Below are 15,731 nucleotides of genomic sequence, written 5' to 3'. Positions count from 1 at the left end.
TCTAGAGCACTTGGATGTCCCTGGTGCAGGAGCAGTTCACATCCTCTGAGAGTTCTTTAAAAAACTGAATGACAAACCGTTTAAAAATGCCTGACTATTTCACTGCATTCTGATCTTGCTTTTCCATCAGACAGGCATGAGACAAAATAACGGGTACATTGAGGAAAATTTCTTTACCATTATGGGAGCTTATTGATAGCTTAAGTGGTAGCTTAAACATGTCCAGTGTGTTTTCTCTCCTGGAATTCAGTTGACTCCACGGCTTGCTTACATAAAACTAGAATTCCTAGGTACCAAGGCTAGGTAGCCTCAGGTTAATCTGTGTTAGCTCACAGGCTGTGCTCAGGAATTCTTCTTCAGAGTATTAATTGTCCCAGGCCAAAACAATTGCTTTCTGAAAAATTACAAATACAGAGAATCAAATTCCTTGGAGGGAGAATGTTTCCTACCACCATTATATTTTCATATTGGAAAAAATAGACATAGTCTGTACTGCTATTCTAAACTTTATAGAAGTTTTGTAAGAGCTGTAATTCCTTAAAAATTCTTATTAAAATAATCCCTTGGAATGGAATGTTATTCTAAATGAGATTTATGCATTATGAACTTTCTTCAGTCTTCTAGCTTCAGTTAAGGGAACATGGTTGCCAGATAAAAGGATGAGTCAGAGAAGGCTGATTCACAGGAAAAATCATAGAAGTATTTTTCCCATAAGCTTTATTTTTTTTACTTTTTAACTTTCTCTGCACAGTTGTAGAAATTCATGATTGTGCCTCTGATTAGATACTGGTACAAAGAACAAAAAAGCAGTACAGGGTGGAAAAAAACCCCACATTAGTGTGAAGGGAAGCCTCCCCTATGAGATTTTGAGCATATTTTCTTCTGTGAACTATTCTTTTGAATGTAATGGACCTGTTCATGTGAACATAATTACTCAAGTATATATGAAAGACAAGGCTGTGTGCATAAGCCAAATATCTTCACTTGTGTTGCTGTATAAGAATTGCCACATTGGTTCTACAATGGGAAGTATTCATCCTTACTACGAAAATGTGATTGCAATTATCTGGTTGCTTTTGATGGAAAAATACAGGAACAGATAATTGTCTTTTTTTTTTTTTTTTTTTTTTTTTTCTGCATCAGGAAAACCAATCCCAACAAAAGGAAAGATCTGTAACACTACATTGGGCTTGATTGATGGGTAGTGCCAAAGATATAGCACCAAAACATGAAAAAGCTTAATGACAGTGAAGTCACATAATGACCCCGAACAAAGTAAATATATATTTAGCCATTGCTGCTCCAGGCAAACCTCTTTTCCTGTGGAATGCAATGCCAAACACTTCTGAAAACTTTTCTGCCTTTATTGGTCTTGAAAGTACATACTGAGTCATTTGCATAGTGTTATTTTTGCACGTATCAGCGGAGAGAAATGCTGAGAAGTTTCTGAAGACATCTGCTTATTCCATTGAACTTACTGATTCAGGTCTTTTTTCCTTAAATCATATGTGCTTACCCAGTTCCTAAAATATACCCTTCTTCCTTGCATTTCTATAAGATTTTTAGAATAATAGAAGAATTTTTAGTCTTCCAAGACTGATCCCACATTCCTTTTGTTTTCTACTTTTAGAAAAAAAGAGATTCTTAGTAACAATAGGTGCAATAAGTAGAGGTTTTGCATGATAGTACACTCACTATTGTATGAGTTTTGAAACATTAGAAATTGCACTACTTTCTCATTGGTCAGTTCATTTATTCATTGCTGATTTTGCTCTAATTTCCTGTCTGAGATTTTAATTAATGTGTCATTCTGAGGTACTTTATGAAGCCTGAGACACTAAATTAGGCAACTGACTGATGGATAAGTATGTAAGCTATATATATCTGTATCAAAAAATATATATAAATTACTCTTGAAATGATGGATTTAATATAGAGGCCCAATTATAATCTGATATCAGTGTTAAATGCATGTAACTAGTTGGCATAAGGAAATCTCTGCTAAAGAATATAGCTTGTATTCTGAAAAATGAAAGCAGAGGCAGAATTTGAAGATGTGTAGATGCCAAATCCAAAGCATAAGAAACTTTGGAGGACAATAAAAATTCTATGGAAAATAAAGCTTCGTAGTTGGGAAGATTAGGCCATTGAACTTAGGTGATGAAGATATTGGTAGAAATGAGCCTTTTTTCTAGCTCTGTCTGCCATAGCTTTTAGAAATGTCACTAATATGCCAAGTATAGCCTTTTCTTAGCACACCTTCTTGATTGGTTAAATTATATCTTAAACATTTCTGAGATTCATGAAATCTTTAAGAAACTGTCAGAAAAAATGGCTTGCAAATAAAAATATACACATAACACATCTTATGGATACATAAGATGCAAATAAAGTTTCATATAGTTTTTACTGGAATAAAGTTTTCACAGGATTTTTTAATCAGTTTATACCTCAGTGTAACGGTATGGCTGTGGGAAGGTAAACTGTGGCTGAAGTAATGTCTACAAAATAGGAGTGGCATTGATTTTTCTGATGACAATAAAATCTGCTGGTAAAGACCTCCATATAGGGGTTTCCATATAGTAAAATAGAAACCCATTCTTAATCCACTGAGAAAAACAATTTGCTTCTTACTGTTGTCCCTTACAAGGTGTCATTTGATCTTCCTGTGATTTATTTCTTATGAGATGAAAAATTAATATTATAAAAAGGTATTTATAGCAGGTTCATGTGAAATTATGAGACAAGGCATAGAATACTGTGATGAAGGAAGAGGCTTGAAAATAGACATTTAAAAATCAAAAGTGCCCTTTGATTAATGTATTCTTCAGGATAACTGCTAAGTTAGTGTATATAGCTACAGAACTAATTGCAAATGATCAGTGATCACTGCTTTCACAAATGTGAGGATTTCCTAGTGTCATCAGTCTAGATTATATAATCAGTCCTTGGATAAACAGCTTTGGTATTTCTCACTGTTTCAGTCTTTAATAGTTTTTCCAAATTAATGTCATTTAATTTAAAACATTTTAAACCGATTACTGCTAATCTGGAAACAGTGATCAGCCCATTGTCAACTAGGAAATTAAATGCCCTTTTTTACTGATTGCTGGAAGATCTTTTTCATCCTGATCATCGCACAGAGGTTTGTGGGTAGAGTTTTTGTTTGTATGTTTGTTTGGTAATCTATACATTAAAACGGAATATGAACATTTAGAGGAATATGTAAAATGCATTTATATAAGTAGTAATATTTAGCACTATATTAAAGAACAGCTGACTTTGTAAACACAGAATTGTTTATTTCATGGAATAGTGGTTTTTTTCAGCTCAGGGATATTATCTGTGGATGTGTTATATAAAACTCTCCTTACGATGCAAATGCAAAAATGCTTCCTACTAAAACAGAAAAAAACTCTTTCGGCTTTTTCCAGAGAAATGGTCATTCCTCACTTCTGTACAGCAAAGAACAACATACTGGAATGGGGCTGTGGAAAAATTCCAACCTCTCACATTGCAATGAAGTTAGAGTTGCTCTTGCCTAACCCCTAGATTATGCAACACAGACAGAAGAATATTTAACTTATTATTTTTTCAGAATAACCTTGGTAGTAGCACATGTGATTCATAGGATGTGATGTTAGAGCCAATATTCTTTTTAATATATGGGATAAATCAGTGAACAACACAAGTAACTGAAATTTATATACTCCACGATGGTATTTTTTCAGTGTCATCTTAAAAACCCTGCAGAAACTAAAAAGACCAATGTTTGCAACTGATCGTATGAGAACTGATTAAGGAAAATAAACAAAAAAAGTAATATGAAAGTATTTTCAGCAACGAAATCCTGAGACAAGTGGAAATTTGAGTTCAAATGTTTTGTCAGGCTTTTTCACCCCATTTTTTCTCCCTCTGAACCTTTGCATGCGTAGGAGGACCAGATTCTCAGAACCAGTCAGCCACTAGAGTCTGAAATGTTCCTAGCCTGTAGCAAGGTCTGTCAAAGTTACATTGTAGTGCTTAATGCTGCTTGCGCAGCAAAATAGACATTTGAGGTGACCTTGACCTCCAGCCTGATGCCAGATTAAATCATGACTGCTGGTTCATGAAGCAGGACGGGGTCCTACTTCAGTTCACATGTAGAGGTCCATACATGGTTGAACATATATTTGATTATTTGATGTACCATTTTAGTTACTTCTCTTATGTCATTATAGCTCTCTTATTCCCACATGGTACTATTTCTCCAGTAGTATTTAATTTATTTTTCATTTGCTGTGTCACATACTTAGTAGAAAGCCCTCCTTGTATTTTTTTTCTCCCTGCTTCTCCTAGCTTCTATTTTCTTACTCATTCTTAAAGACAATAGTATTTTGCTTAAAACTGTAATTCACAGGCTTGGAAATTATCTCAGTCAAGAAATAAAAACAACAGCACTTGGATTTACTCAGAGGCTTTGATGTAAAAATATAATTATACTGAAAGAATTGTAATTGAGATTTATCACATCAAGGATATAATAAAAAGGATTGATAGAAGACATCAATAGCAACTTAATGTTTTACTTAATAATTATAATAATTATGCTAAAAAATACAGTTTAAGAGCAAGATCCACTGTATGAAGCTCTGCAAGAACTGAGGTTTTGATCTTACAAACACTTGAGTACTGTGTTTTATTAATGCTCCTTGTAGCTTTAAAAAACAGGTATCTTTTTTCCGGCAAACAGTTTATTGTTTTCTCCAATACAGTCCAAAATAAAGCTGCAGCTGCTAAAATAATTTTTTGTGGGTCTCTCACAATTCTCTTATTAGTTATCTCCACCCAAACGAGATTGATACCATCTGGAAGGAAAGTCATTCAAAGTAGGCAGTACCTTGATTGCTCTCAGTTGCTTTCCTGAGAGAAAGGGAACTTGCATTAAAATACTCATACTGACCCAGATAGCAAGAAGTTTCTCTGCTCCAGCAGGGTGTTTGAATCCTGAACCAGAGATTTTTCAGGGAATATTCTTCAGTTCCTTTAAATTTTTGAGTGTTTTTTAAAGCCTCAAAACAAAAGGAAACTTATTACTCACTGAAACCCACCTGACTGCCAGCAGTCTAAAACCATTCTCTTTTATTTTCTATACATGTACAGACATTAAAAACCTATTCCTAAGCCATATTTACAGGACAAAATTTTCACTTGTGAAGAAAGAAGCTCACATATCTAAAAAGCTTTAACTGCAAAACCAAAACAAGTGTAAATACAGGAGAACCATTAATTTGTAAATTCTTACATTAATGAACAAATAGGAAATTTTTCATCAGAAATCCAAGATACATTATATTATTATGTTATCAGATGTTTTAGCTAATAGGTGGTCTAAAAAAATTTTTAATAAATGAAAAAAGCTCAAGCATAGTTAGTAACCTTGGCATTTAAAAGGCAAGAGAGTAAGCATGAAGCTTGTTAAGGAACAAGAGCATTTGAGCAAAGCTTGTATGGATAGAAGTGATACACAAATATTGATATTTCATATGTAAATTTTATATATAAATGCTAGTGCTGTCCTTTTTAACAAGATTAATTTTTTGGTCCTATGTATTGGACACACTACTAGGTAATCACTTGATCTCAAGAATGTCATCTCAGTTCTTCCTTCTTCACTTGTTCATTTATGAAATTATTCCCAGTTCTTTGTGGTAAATACCATGTTTTCTCATGTATGCTGTGTGCCGCCAAGCACAGCTTGTTTTCCTGTTCTCATTTCATTCCTCTGGCAAGGCAACCAGGAAAATCTGACCAAGAGTCCCAGGGCTTTTTCGAATGTGCTGATGTGTCTGCCTTTCCCTGGGAACAGCCCTTTTGACAGTCTCTATGTAAAGCTAAAGGGAGGATGCTGACAACACCTTTGCAATTTTAAAAGCTTGTGAGTGAGCTGACAGGTCCTTCTAATCTTCCAGAGAGAACAGGATAGGGTAACCACATGACAGAAATTTAGGACCTGGGGATTCACCTTTTGCTTTCATCTGTGTTTCACAGGCCATGGCTATGAAAAAAAGTTTGCTATGACTGCAGAATAAACAGACTTCTGAATTGAGCTGATTCTGATATAAATACATAATTATGTGTCTGCCATGGACTGTAAAATAAAACTGACCTTTAGTCTCCTCGTAATTAGGTTAACACCCATGTTTAAGAATACAACAGTGTATTAAAAATAGCCAATTTTGTTCCATCTCACTGTGCTAAGTATTATCTGGCAGAATCTCTGACGCTTTATCTAACAATTTAGATTAGAAGGGATCTCTTCTTAGTCAGAGAGGATACATTACCAGCCTTCTCTTTTAGAGCCAGTAATCTATGATCCTACTATACAGGTACAAATGTATTTTTGCCTTCAGCTGCTTGCTGGCTCAGTCACTTGTCTCTTTTCTTGCAGAACGACTCCTGGGGAAAGCAGTACTCATACGCACTATTCAAAGCCATGAGCCATATGCTCTGCATTGGTTATGGAGCCCGTGCCCCTGTCAGTATGTCCGACCTCTGGATAACCATGCTGAGTATGATTGTGGGGGCGACTTGTTATGCCATGTTTGTTGGTCATGCCACTGCCCTCATTCAGTCTCTGGATTCCTCACGGCGACAATATCAAGAAAAGGTAACTCATTTTAAGCTACTTTCTGATTTTTTGAAATTGATTAATGGTATGTTTTAACTATGGGAAAAGCTGTATGAATTTATATGAAATAATCTAGTTGCATCTTGACCCTGTGGCAGATTTTGTTGAACATTTGGAGCAATTCGGAACCCTTGATATATTTCTGTGTGAACTTCTGCTTTCCTTAGGGTGCAGAGGCTTCTGCATGTTGCATTCACTGAATGAAATCTTGCATGTGAAACTTGATTTAAACAGTTCTTTGTAAACTCTATCCTCTGATTAAGATCTGTGCTACATTCTGTAGCTATTTCATCTAGGTAGCTTGAACAAGGGCCTTGAGCTCAGTATCTTAGGGAAGTCTGTACAATTTCCTGTCATTCCTTTGTATTGCAATTGAGGGATAACCTGGAACATATCAAAAGAATAGCCTTTAAATGATGACCAAACAAAATCATAGTTTTGCTTGGAACTACCCCAGAGAAAAGCTCAGAAGAGGTCTTTGCTTTAAAATGTATTTTTTACATGCTAATACATGACCTGTTGAGTCATTTCCAAGGAAAAATGCAACAATGGCCAAGGCAAAGAAAAGTAGAGTGTTTAGTAGAAGAAATAGAGTTCTTTATTGAAATAGGAAGAAAAATTTGTTTGGTTCCTTGTAGGTATGATTGGAATTAAAAAGACATAAACGGGTATAGGATATGAACTTTCTGGAATGGTACTAATTTAGCAGTCAGTTGTGTAATAGAAGAGATGAATGTGAGTGAAACTATGAAACCTGGAGATGATAGAATCACATAATTTTCAGGGTTGGAAGGAGCCTTTAAAATCATCTGTTTCCAACCCCCCTGTCATGGGCAGGGACACCTCCCACTAGATCAGGTTGCTCTGTCCATCCCTGTCCAGCCTGGCCTAAAAAAATTCCAGGGATGAGGCTTCCACCTCTCTGGGAACAGGTTCCAGTGTCTCACCACCCTGTTGAAGAACTTCCTAACTTCCATTCTAAATCTACCCTCCTCTAGTTTGAATCCATTCCCCCTAGTCCCATCACTACTTGACATCCTAAAAAGTCCCTCACCAGCATTCTTGTAGCCCCCTTCAAATACTGGAAGGCTGTATCCTTACTGTAGTAAGGTCTCCTCAGAGCCTTCTGCTCTCCAGACTGAAGAACCCCAACTGTCTCAGTTTGAGAGATGAGGGTAAGTATGGTGACACAAGAATGAGAATGAACATCAGAAAGGGACAGTAAGGATGTGCAGAGTTACTAAGGTGCTTAGAAGGAGTCAAAATCAGTTGTTATAGTAAATGGGAAACGGGAGAGGCTATGCCAGGAGAGAGGTCAGCTGAACAAAGTAGTGGAATCCAAAAGTTCACATCAGCAAATAAGAAACACAGCCCAAGCAATAGTACTTGGCATATGTCCATAAGAAAGTCCAGAAAGGCAAACTGGGCAGAAATCCCAGTGTGATGTGACACAAGCCTGGGGCAGAAACCTGGCAAAGAGTAAGTAGAGGAGAGAGTGACCCTGGCAGCTGCTACAAATGAGGAATGGCCTGAGTTTGCTGGGCAAGAAAGAAGGGAAAAGTCAAAAAATATTTGAGTTGGAAGGACTGGGTTCTTTTCTGTACAAGCAAGCAAAATAGAAGGGATTGGGAGCATCTGGGAGAAAAAGAGTTCACGCTCAGTTTTGTTAAGATCAAGTCACTGTGACCACAAGATCTCTGTGTCACAGACAGGGAAGGGTAGAGATCATCTCTAAGTCCAGTAACAGAGAAATTAGCCAGCCACTAATACATTGATCTTACAGCTCTTTGAAACAGATGTTTGCAGTTGAGGAAACCCATACAGTGTTATCTTGGAACATAAATGAGAATGAGAGGTTTAGAAGGGGAGCATTAAAACCTCTAAAAATATGAGTTATATCAGTGACCATGTGAAACCTCCTAATTCATCTCAGTATAAAAAACCAAGGCTAATGATAGTACGTCATGTAACCTGAACCAACTGGCTTGTTTGGTCTATTCTGGCAGCTGAAAGGGAAGTAATTTTATCAAATAGGGCACCTGTAGGGAGCTGTGGGGCAGAAGTATCCTAACTATGGACAGGAAGAAAGAAATAGAGAAGGAAACTGTAAACCAAGTTTGACTGCCAACTGCATTTGATGCTAGGAACAACATACACACACATACACAGATGTATTAAATCAGCAGAAGTGTCACTATCACCATGTCATCTGAAACCTTGTCTTAATTATTATCATCAGACCTTACTGCTTGCTGCAACATGGTATCACAGTGTTTTTAAGTGTCAGAAATACGGTGCATGTGTAGAGATACACATGTATTTTAAACTATTGAGTAAAGCCAGTTTCATTTGTGTTCTTGATGTAAATTAAAATGCAGTAGCAGTCAAGTAGTATTACATTTCTCATGTTTTCACATAACCACGTACCAACAAACAAAGTTGGTTTTTTTGTTTTGGTTTGTTTTTTTTTTTTTCCCTCTGTTTTTTGTGCACACACTTTATTCTATTAGCATGGAACTGTCTGGCATTTTTCAGTTCCTGCAGTTATCATTTTCATTCTTCTTTTTCTCTTGTTTTTACTTCTTATATGTTTTCTGACATCAGAGACAAAAGCATGCATGGCACTGAAAATCAGGAATGAAAGAAAGAAGCCAGAAATTGCATGTCTCTATGCTTAATAAAAGGTTTCTCCTTCTCTGGCAGCCATTTATATGCTATTTATTATGGGTTCTGGCTGAAAAATAAAAAATATTTTTCTCTTGATTTTTGTCACCCTGAGAAATCATATGCATATGTTATCAGCTGTAACAAGTGGACTGACATGTTTGTATATTCTTTACTGTTGCTTAACATAGTGTAATCACGCATTTTGAAAGAAATCTTTTATTAAGTCTAAGAATTATAAGCCATTATCATATAGTCCTAATGAGCACTGTATATTTTTCTTTATTCTGCAAGGCAGAAAAGTTGGTATTACAGCAAACAGTTTGTGCTATCCGCTTTGTCAGCAAATTCAAAATTATTAACAGATAAAAATAGCTTATATTTCACTTAAATGAGACATGAGAAAAAAGGGCAAATCAAATATCCAGCCACAGCATTCAGAGTTTTAATATATATACTGCAATACATATTTTTGTCTCGTTGCTTTTTTTTTTTTTTTTTCCTCTCCTGGAATTAAAAATCAGAAAAGTCAGGAAAGTCTGGAGACTGTGACTTGGTTTTGGTTTTTTTGATCTTAGATGCTAGGATTAATTTCTGGTTTTTACTCTTACATGTATAGGATTGTTTATTTCTTAGCTCCATTCTTTTCTTTATAACAGTTACTGAAAATAATATAATTACTGTGAATTGCTAAGCGACATAGAATGATAGCAGAGATGAGGTAATTCTTTAAGTAACATCATACCCATGTTATGCTTCTATTTTTTTGACTGTTTTTTCTCCATCGTAGTTAAAATAGAGTTTTGTGAATAAAATAATGGAATGCAACAAATGGAAAAGGATTTTTGGGCCTTCTCACACTGACAGCAGATAGAAAGGATATGTTTGCTAAAATCACCATATCTTCCTCACTCAGATGCTCCCAAAGCTTAATATATGCAAAACTAAACCAGGCATAATTCAAAATGGAAGAAATAAACACAAGACAAGAGGGAGCTTTCACTAGGCCAAGTATTTCAAGCTCTAAGAGCACCAGCTAAGAATTTGACCTGTGCCAAGCACTGAATTCTGAGAGACATCAAAGTATGGCAAGAAAGCAAATATTGCTCCCCATGTTTACTGTTACCAGCAAAAGACATAATTTATCAGAAGGAATTAACAGTAATTATAAACAGTTAAATGTAGATGATGGACAATAAGATCACATACCAAGAAATGCTACAAAAAAGGACTCATCAGTACATTCTTCAAGGAATCACAGACTCATAGATCAGAGAGTGCATTGCATTGGAAGAGATCTTTAAAGGTTACCTATTCCAATGCCCCTGAAGTGAGCAGGGACATTGTTAACTAGATCAGAGTGCTCAGAGCCCAGTCAAACTTGACCTTGAATGGCCTCCCCACCTCTCTGGGGAACATGTTCCAATGATTCTGTTTTCAGTGTAATCCAGAGGAAGTTCATGTTTTTCTGTTGAAGTGAGTGGAACTGTACTCATTGAGTATATACATCAGATCCTGGTATCAGTGAGTGAGGTGTCAGTACCTGAAAAATGAGAAAGATATGTCCACACCATGTATTCTCAATTCTTATTCCCTTTTCAGTAAGAAATTCTAACAGATCATCTAAAGGTTGTAAAAGCACTGAACGAGTAAATGAATCAATGACATCTCAGCACTTTTTGAGTCCTTGGTGTAAGTCAAAGATGAATGCAGTGGTAAATAAAAGTAATATTTTAAATGTTAATACACTTGACATTTTCTGATATCTAGGAAGTCACACCTCTCAGACTTTTGCCTTTGCAAAGGCAACGTTTATTTCAAAGAAAAAGTAATACATATGCAGGACTTGTTATCAAACTCATGGGAAACAAAGCAGTCACTGACAAGTTACTTGACAAGTAGGTGAAGACCATTTAGTTAAATATTTTTTTCCTTTAGTTTTTGGTAGGTTTTATAGGAAGATGTTCACTTAATGCTGAGGATGTCGTTGAATAATCTTAATTGGAAAAAGTTCAATATCTTCTTTGTTTCGGTCTGTCACAGGTATAAAATATCCAGAAAGAAAGTAACAGCAATCTAATAGAGGCAAGATGTCTACAGATTTTCTCATAGAAGAAGGATTTTAAATTGATTGGATAAAATTACAGCTATTAGATCCATTCTCAATATCTTATCAAATGGAATGTTTTTACTTTTCTCTGCTGTTAAGCAACTCAAACAACAACACATGGTTTTAAAAATACAAAAAACAATCAAAGCAATTTTACCAATTGCAAGTAGGGAAGAGGCATAAAATGTATTTAAGTCAACCAAATACATATCATAGGAAATAGAAAAAAATTACAACTATGTCCATATCGTGGATCTTGTCCCAGTTATGGAAAAATATGTTAAATCATTATTAAAGCTCTGAAAGAATTCTGGGCATGAGATCAACTTCAGATTTCCCAAAGGACATCTCCTTCTAAACCAATATTCTGCTTTTATCTCACCTCTTAATTTATGATCTTTTAGAACATCTTCATTTAAATAATTGTAGTTCAAAGGGAGAGAAAGACCTAAACATACTTTTCTACAGAGTAAAAGCAATATTTGCTTATAAAGGTAATTTAAAAACAACTTACTAATTGTCATTTTGTATTTTTACATCGATATTATTGGGATTTGATGTACATGTTGCTCATTTTTTATTTATTAAGCATCCAAGAAAATGTCTACAAATTAGAAATAGTGTTAGGGCAGCTTTATATTTTGCAACACACAGCCTTGAACTGGTTTTTTTCAGTCTGCCCCTCAGCCACTCCAGTTTGGACATCTAAATTATCCATGATGTGCACATGCAAGAGGTAGCAAGCTCTTAGGGGCAACTTTGGGGCAGCAATGGCCAAAGTGTTCCCATTTGTGTTCTCTCCCACAAATCTGTGTTACATACTGGAGGACCTTGTGCAGAGAGACATCTGAGGTCCTCCCTTCAAAAACTGGGAGTGGGGACCACCTCTTTGTAAGTTATTTTAGGTGTGGTGGAGAGGCTCTGCCATAGAGTAAATCAAGACTTAGTAGTCACTCACTCAGCCAGTGGTGCCTCCACATCACTTAGAAGGAGCAGGATGCAGTTCTTCCGTGTTTTCCTAAGTTTCAAGCACTTGGTGGTTAAACTGAAGATGGAACAAGGCAGATACCAAGTTCTCAACATGATCATTGGTACTGCTTTGGTGGCTAAGACACACTTCTGAAAAAACTATCTGTAAGTATCTCATCTGTAAGCATCGGGTACGTATTTCCACAGGAGTCTAGGAAAGTCTAGGAAATTCTGATACAAATGTGTAGGAAAGGAAGAGATATGCCAAACTCAGCACTACATCACTGTTTAACTAGTCTTGTACCAGTTTTTTGTATATTTTTAATCAAACTAAATGTAAATATATGTATACATGTAAATGTAAATGCAATTTTTTTCTCAGCTTGCCCTTGCTGGAGTCCAGTCAGATGAGATAGCATGAAACAGATAACAAAGAGTTTCCATTTTCTACATATTATATATACCATTCATAAAAATCTTTTTATCTATTTGTGTTATATCTATTTGTGCTGGCTTTTTTTGCTTTTTTAATTGTGAATATCTATTTGTGCTGGCTTTTTTTGCTTAAACTGAACAGATCTGCAAAAAACAAACTGCAGAACTTGAATTTTAGATAGCCAGCTGAAATTGCAGTACAGGAATTTTAGCATGTAATTCCTGGATTTGATTTGATTTAATCTGATCATCAAAGTTTCTCATTGAAAACAGCCTTCTGTGACTGGTCTCAACTCTTTACTTAACAATAGTCAGTTTTCACTTCTACACCATGATTTTAGTAGTAAATTGTGTCACATTCAGGTTGCTGGAGAGGGTGAGCCATTTGGCACATAGATCTTATCTTCTTTGTGCAGTTGTGCTACAGTATACATGCCACCCAAAGGAAGCCCTTATTTTGAAGAATGAGGGGTGGTCTACCTCATCCTATAGTTGCATCTACTCACAATGATTGGAAAAAAAAAAAAAAAAAAAAAAAAAAAAAAAAAAAAAAAAGAGAAGATTAAAAAGTAAGTTCTTTTCAATGACTACCAGTAATCAATTTTTTTAAAGTGTTTTACAAATGATCAGGTACAAGAACAGCTAGAAGTGTTGTATTGTTTTGAATATTTGGAGCCAAGTATTGACTCTGCCAAAAGCTTTGTAGTCATCTTAGCATTGCAATGTAGAAAATTTATTGCTCCATAAATATTAGGCATAAATGGGTCATTGCCTGAGAAAATATCTCTATAATGTTTCTGGTAATTATAATTCTTGGTTTTGTGATTTACTTAGAAATCAGGGAATTATAGCTAGAAAGAGGTCTGTAAGTCTTGATTTATTTTAATATTTCTGAACCATCTGACCATCTTCTGGTGTTTTGGCATGTCAGGTGACAGGCTGATCTATGTTCATGGATAGCTGGAGTATTTCTGTCTTCTGTATTTCTGGAGTACTTCCGATCCTTATTGATCCCTGTAGAAAGTGCTGAGATTTCTTAGAATAAAAGAAGTTACTAAAAGATTTTTGGTACAATTGAATTATGAAACACATGGCTACAGCTCAGAATAAACTTTTCAGATATTATGTTTCACAATGTATACTGTTATGTAAAAGAACAGGCACATGAAATATCTTGCAGATAAGTTAATTTTTTTTGTGTGTGTGCATTCTTGAAATACTTTGATTCATAATTAAGCCCATTGTAAACTCAACCCTCTGAATGCATATTTAAATCCAACCACAAGTGCCAGTGTGGACTACACAGACAGAGTCTTATTCACTGAATGTGAAAATATTTGTTGTGTTAGGATAGGGCCTCCTCACTTGCTTTCTCTTTTTTGCAGGATTATCTTTAATTTGCATTCTTTACAGTTACCTGAATTTTTGCTGCACATAATATTTATTTTGATCTTCATCTTTCTGAATTTTTGAAAGGGAAAAGGACACATACTATGGCAACAAGTCAGGACAAAATTATTCCCTGTCTCCTCCTAATAAAAAATAAGAAGTTACCTTTAACAATCCAGGCATAATAAAATAAATATGTCTGTTTATTTTCAAGGGGATCTGAATCGTACACTCATTTCAAGGGTTAGACTTTAGGTGAGGAATATAAACTAGTCAAAATATTCTCACTAGGCTGGTCTCCTGTTTTGTCCTTTTACTTCAGTACAGTGTTTCAGCTTCTTGTTATGATCAGTTTTGCTGGAGTAATTGGGTTGGTTATTTTTGCCTCACATCTCTAAAGAGACAATTGGTTCCTCCCTGTAGCAGGTACTGTGCAAGCCAAGTGCTACCCACCCGGCAGCACCATACCTGTGCCAAACTGTAATAGACTCCCACTGCTTCTAAAATGACAGATGGGACTTATTTTGATTTATTGCTGTGTTGTGGGTAATTTACCTATAAAGTGTTCTGCTGTCTTGCATTATGGATTAGGTTTCTAACAGTTTCCATATGAAATCGCAGAGCAAGCTCATTACAATTTCAGCTATTTTCATGATGACTACATAAAATCAGTGGTGAAAGCATAAAGCTATACTAGACACAGATTTTACGGACAATCTGCTTTCTTTTCACAGTAATTATCATAGGGTACACATTAAACATAATTCCATGGGAAGCAAACAACAAGGAACTAACTATTGGTTTTCAAAGTTTATCTCAGAATATAGCACATATTACTTATAACACAGATTAGCAAAAGAAAACTCTGTGACTCACATGAGATAGATATAACTGGTAAGAATTATCCCACTTACATTAGAATGATTGTGCTTGTGTCCTCTATGTGTAGAAGGAAATATCACTCAATATTATCTAATATGAAATTATGAGTGAGAAAATAAACCTTGCTGTACAAATTCCTTTTTTGCTTGGCTTTATTAGGGGTGAAGGGAAGGAAGAAGTATTGTTTCATGAGGTGTATGTAAAGCATGTCTGTCTTGAAAATGTAATAGTTTGTATAATTAATATATGAAATATAGATTTATAAAGGCTTTGAAGTGCAGAGAATAGCATAGGGCTGAAACATTTTCTCTGTAAAAGAATATTTTAAGCAGTCCTTTAAATTCTACTGCATGCTAAGTTAACAGTTTTGTCCAATTGGTTACTAACCTTGAAAAAGTACTGCAATGGTAATACCAGAAACCTCTGTAGAACTCAGTAATTTATAGAGAGCTAAAATGCTTTTAACTCCATGTGTTTTTCATAAAATGCAATAGGCTTGCCTTTTCCAGAAGATTCGCAACCAAAGAGGTATCAACAAAACCTTTAGAGCACATTTTTCTGAACAGTAAATATTAATTAAAAGCATAATGAAAGCAGATCCTTTCATAAAAA

At 35.4% G+C, this 15,731-nt stretch overlaps 1 protein-coding gene across 1 annotated transcript in view; it reads left to right on the top strand.

The window, feature by feature from the left end:
* Positions 1-15,731, top strand: part of HCN1 (hyperpolarization activated cyclic nucleotide gated potassium channel 1) — a 176,441-nt gene that overhangs the window by 103,021 nt on the left and 57,689 nt on the right. The window contains exon 4 of the mRNA XM_071730555.1: positions 6,431-6,649. Coding sequence (XP_071586656.1) covers positions 6,431-6,649 — 219 coding nt within the window. The remainder of the gene's footprint in view (positions 1-6,430; positions 6,650-15,731) is intronic.

Source organism: Heliangelus exortis, chromosome Z (genome assembly GCF_036169615.1).
Source record: "Heliangelus exortis chromosome Z, bHelExo1.hap1, whole genome shotgun sequence".
Classification (NCBI taxonomy): Eukaryota; Metazoa; Chordata; class Aves; order Apodiformes; family Trochilidae; genus Heliangelus; species Heliangelus exortis.
The sequence above is the reverse complement of the archived record's forward strand: the minus strand, read 5'-3'. Positions and strand labels throughout refer to the sequence as shown.